At 30.5% G+C, this 4,765-nt stretch overlaps 1 protein-coding gene across 1 annotated transcript; it reads right to left on the minus strand.

Annotated features, from left to right (window-relative positions):
• Positions 1 to 653: 653 nt before the first annotated feature.
• On the minus strand, positions 654 to 3,853 carry F3H (flavanone 3-hydroxylase). The gene is made up of 3 exons (XM_028065861.2): positions 3,324 to 3,853; positions 1,252 to 1,680; positions 654 to 1,156 (listed from the first exon to the last, which is right to left on the minus strand). The coding sequence occupies exons 1-3, from the start codon at positions 3,687 to 3,689 to the stop codon at positions 854 to 856; spliced, it is 1,098 nt and encodes a 365-aa protein (XP_027921662.1). The 5' UTR covers positions 3,690 to 3,853; the 3' UTR covers positions 654 to 853.
• Positions 3,854 to 4,765: the final 912 nt, after the last annotated feature.

Consider the following 4,765-nt stretch of genomic DNA (forward strand, 5'->3'; position numbering starts at 1 on the left):
ATAACAAATTAGTATAGAAAACAGTTGAAAAGTATGAAAAACTTAAACAGAAACTTAATAAGAAATCTAACATATATGTACGATTTTTTAAATATGTATATTATTATATTAATAAATGATAATATTATAATATTATTAAATAAAAATATAAAATAAATTTATATTTATTAAAAATAAAATAAAATAAATGGAGAAAAAGTAAAAAAAAATAAATATTAATGAATAAAAAATGAAATAAGATCTATAATTATATAAAAAACACGTAAAAGTAACTATTAATTTTTAAAATTTTAAAAATAATTATATTATAAAGAATAAAATTAAAATTATAAATTATGGACATAAAAAAATACTCTTTTTTTTAATTTTGATAGCAGCTTAAAATAATCAGCACTAAAAATAAAATTTTAAGACAGTTTTTTCTTGGAGATTTAAGCGACTAATGCTAAAAAACTTCAGTTAACTGATATAATTAATGGAAATTTTATTAGTTTCAAAAATAACTCAAATTAAAAATATTGTTCAGAAAATTCGAAATCAGTTCCGCTTAAAATAACATGGATTTTACAAGACACTTTTACAATAGAGAATTTATTTAAGAAGATTTAGAAATGAATTATATATTTAAATCCTCTGTAAAAATAAGGTGGTGGTGATTTGAATGCCACTTATTTCCATTTAGATATAATAAGGTGTACAGAAACCACCTTGGATCCTAGGATACAAAGACAAAAGAACAAAACAAACATCTCGACAATTTCAAACTAAAAAGACAGACACAAAGAATGCTAAAAGCACCAAACTAGTGGGGAATGATGATTATTTATAGAATAATATCTGAAGATCAAACAAACTAAGCAAGAATTTCCTTCAAAGGCTTGGACTCTAGCTTCGCCTTCTCAAGCTCCTGCAATTGCTTCTCCTTAGCCAGCTTCTTCATCCTCGCCAACTCAAGATCCTTGCTCATTTTCCTCCTGTACATTTCACCAAAAGTAATCGGTTCCTCCATTACCGCTTTCTCTCCCTCTCTCACCTTCAAAGGGTACACAGTTGCATTTGGCGCTGGGTTCTGAAACGTCGCTATCGACAAACGACTGTGGTTCGAGTTCACCACTGCTTGATGATCAGCATTCTTGAACCTTCCATTGCTCAGATACTGCATATGCATCAACACCATTATTACATTATTAACTCAAACACATTCATTCATTATTAGCTTAACCATACTTAGATTCAATGATTACTACTCACGTGACCATGGTCTCCAAGATTCACAACAAAAGCACCCTCCACAGGCTGAACAGTGATCCAGGTTTTACCGTTGTCCCTGGTGGCTTGAAGTCCACCCACCTGGTCCTGAAGCAGCAAGGTGATGGTGCCAGGATCAGTGTGGCGTTTCAGACCCAGTGTGAGATCAGGTTCAGGGCATTTCGGGTAGTAATTCACCACAACCTTCTGATCCATATCCACACATGCATTGGTCAGAGCATCCTTCTCTAACCCCATTGCCTCAGACAACACTTCCAACAATTTGCATGCCAACCCCATCAGCTTCTCGCTGTATTCCTCCGTCACCGCTCTCCACCCTTCTGGTGTGTCCGGCCACCGCGAATAGTCCCTTGCTTTGATTGGGTACGAAAAGTATGTCACAATCTCTCTCCAGTCCTGCACCGACTCCCCCTACCATGTCCAAAAACAAACCCCACATCGTTAGAAACTCAAAACCCCACCGCTTAGATTCAAACATAAAAAGGTGACGTAAGATAAACCCTTTATTTCAAATTATATCGAATTAAGTTTGACCAATCAAAAAGTAGTTTAGGTTAACTCGGAAAACTATAAACTAGATGGGATCATGAGATGTCAGAGAGAAATGTAATGGGAATTGTTTCTAGAACAAAATATCATGAGCACTGATTTTTCCTTGGCTGTGCGTAGAACACGTGGCAAGAAAATGAATGGTCTATCTAGCTCTGACCTGCTTCTACAGATATTATTTACAAATTAAGGTCAATTTGTATATTTTTAAATAAGGTTGACGTTGCCCTTTCTTTCATCGAAAACTGTTTAAAATTATTAAAAATTTAACTAGGAAGTTTAACAATAAATCAGAATTATTTAATAGTTTCTTTTATCAAGTTAAAAACAATGCAAGTGTTCGTAACGGCAATTCATACCAGATTCTGCCTAAGAATTAATAGCGCGATAATGATCAATTCTTTACGAATTAAACTGTTCGTACACAATCATTCTTTCGTCTAAGAAATCTCTACTTGAACCTGGAAGAGTGTTAACGGCTCAATAAATAAGAGATAACATTTTTGACATCACAAATCAGTCTCGGACTATTTTGAAAATTATAAAATATTAGTTAAACTTAGTCATTTCATTCTCATGTTCGATCAAACTTTGCGTATCATTCACCTTCTCTTTGGGTAAAACTCGGAAATACGTGATTTGTTTTCTATGAAAGACATCAGCATTTCAAAAGAAAAATACATCTTCTTAGAAAAAAATAAATAAGGAAGTTGCATGATAGGAAGAGAAGTTACGAAAAGTTTTATAGAATTATTAATATTTATCAATTATAATTTAATATAATCAGTTATGTCATGAACATTTTATTAATATTAACATTTTTATTTTAACAAAAAAAATTAAACAATAGAATTATAAAAGTAAATAATTTATTTATTCTCATTATTTTTCTTATCCTCAGTCTTCTATTATCAAATCTAATAAAGTATTAGTCGATATAATTAGATTAAATATGTTTCTAAATTATTTTTAAAATTGTGTATCTAATCTTTTTCATGTGTAATTATATGAAAGTATTTTCGTCCGAAAAGAATACTATTCAAAGAAAAATATTCTGGACACTTCCAAGAAACATAGTCTTCAAAAAAATCTCTTCAAAAGACATACTATTCAAAAAAACATAATATTCAAAAGATATATTTTTCAAAAAGACACACTCTTCAACGGGGATTATATTTACCTAATTTTGTCAGTACATTTTATGAAAATAATTTAAAATATATTTCTCAACATAGTATATTATAATTCTCTATAAATTATTTTGTATATCATATAGTCATTCATACGTGGATGAAATATATATTTAATTTATGTATTAAATAAATATATTTAATTTAAAAACGAAATATGATTTAAAAATAATTTAGAAAAAATATTGAACCCCTTTGTTATCCACTAAAAGTTCAGTTTTTGCATTAAAATATAATTTATAAATAGCAAATAATTTTGTGTGTTAAAAGAAAAAAAAAAAGTAAAAATGCAAAGCGGTTAAGAACGAATGTTACTTGGAGATGGCTGGAGACAATGAAGCCACCCTTTTTACCACCGGACATGTCGAAGCGAAGCTTCTCCTCCGGCGGCAGAGCGAAGAATTGGGTGGCGAGACGAGTCATTTCGGAGATGAGTTTATGATCCACACCGTGATCAACAACCTGAAAAATACCCCAATTCTCGCAAGCCTGAACGATTTTGTCGCAAATGTTTTGTCTGCGGCCATGGACGTCGTCGATTCCGTCGAGAGAAATAACGGGGATCTCGTCGCTGAATTGGTTGTAGGCAACCTTGGGGCGCTCGTCCTCGTCCCTGACGAAGCTAGATTCCAGGGTTTTCTCCTGCGCCAGGTACGTTAGAGTCTTGACTTTGGTGGCCATGGCGGTGAAATGAGTTTTGTGTGCTGCGAGCGGTGTGGGGACTGAGGAGTTTGTGAGCACCGAGAGAAGGTTAAATAGAAGGCAGAGGGTTGAAGGATTGGTATGAGAATGGAAGATTGGGTGGTGTTTAAGAGCATGTCCACGTAGTGTGGTAGCTCCTACTTACTACTCTTTCTTTCATACGGTTTCTGCTTATTTATTATTAGTCTCTCTGCCATTAAAGTCTCCCTCACGTTCCTCACCTAACTCTCTGCGCCTTCTTTTATTCCTTACCTTGTAACCTATAATTACCCCTTAAAATTAACAATAGTAAGAAATTAACGTCCCTACGAGATTATGATCAAGAACAACAGTTTCACTAAAACTAGATTTCCTAAAAAGAGTTTAGTTTTTTTTTTTTAAATCACATGTAATATTATTTTTTTAAATAGATTCTAATTTTCGTTAATTTTATTTAATTTGATATTTTTTTTAATATTATTTAAATAATTAACGGTAATGAATAATGATTATCGTATATTATTTCATGGTTTTCTTATTCTTTTTTAAATTTTTTAAAATAATTACATGTGAATTCAACATTATGTCACGTGTTACGTCAATATTTTATATTTAATTTAGTTCTTATATTTGTTATTTTTATTTAATTTCGTCCCAATTTTTTAATATTGAACAATTTTGTCCATTGATACCAAATTTAATTTTTATATAAATATTGTAATGATGTTTTTAATAAAATTCAATTTTTTATTAAATAGTTTAGTTTAGGTTACAATTAATTTAAAATTACAACGAAAATTGTGAAGATGGGCACTGATTTTAAAATTTTATATATATGTTGTCATTCTTAAAATTTTCATTCTAATTTTAAAATAATAGGAACCTTCAACCAACAATATTTAATAAAAATGTGAATTTTAATAAAAATTTCATTATAAGTTTTATATAAAAATTAAATTTAATATCAATTTTGAAAGAAAAAAGAAACTATGACTAAATTGGACAAAAATAACGAATATAGCGACCAAATCTATTACATACTAGCGTATGTGTATGCATTTTTTTAAATATTCATG

The sequence above is a fragment of the Vigna unguiculata genome, chromosome 3, assembly GCF_037176805.1.
Source record: "Vigna unguiculata cultivar grain cowpea cultivar isolate G323 ecotype 2 chromosome 3, ASM3717680v1, whole genome shotgun sequence".
Classification (NCBI taxonomy): Eukaryota; Viridiplantae; Streptophyta; class Magnoliopsida; order Fabales; family Fabaceae; genus Vigna; species Vigna unguiculata.

Excerpts from the sequence above, each read along its gene's own strand:
- F3H (XM_028065861.2), bottom strand. The coding sequence starts at position 3,689 with ATGGCCACCAAAGTCAAGACTCTAACGTACCTGGCGCAGGAGAAAACC. Across the intron at positions 1,681-3,323 it reads TTGTCTCCAGCCATCTCCAA|GGGGAGTCGGTGCAGGACTG; the intron begins GTAACATTCGTT and ends TGGACATGGTAG. Across the intron at positions 1,157-1,251 it reads ATCTTGGAGACCATGGTCAC|TATCTGAGCAATGGAAGGTT; the intron begins GTGAGTAGTAAT and ends ATGCATATGCAG.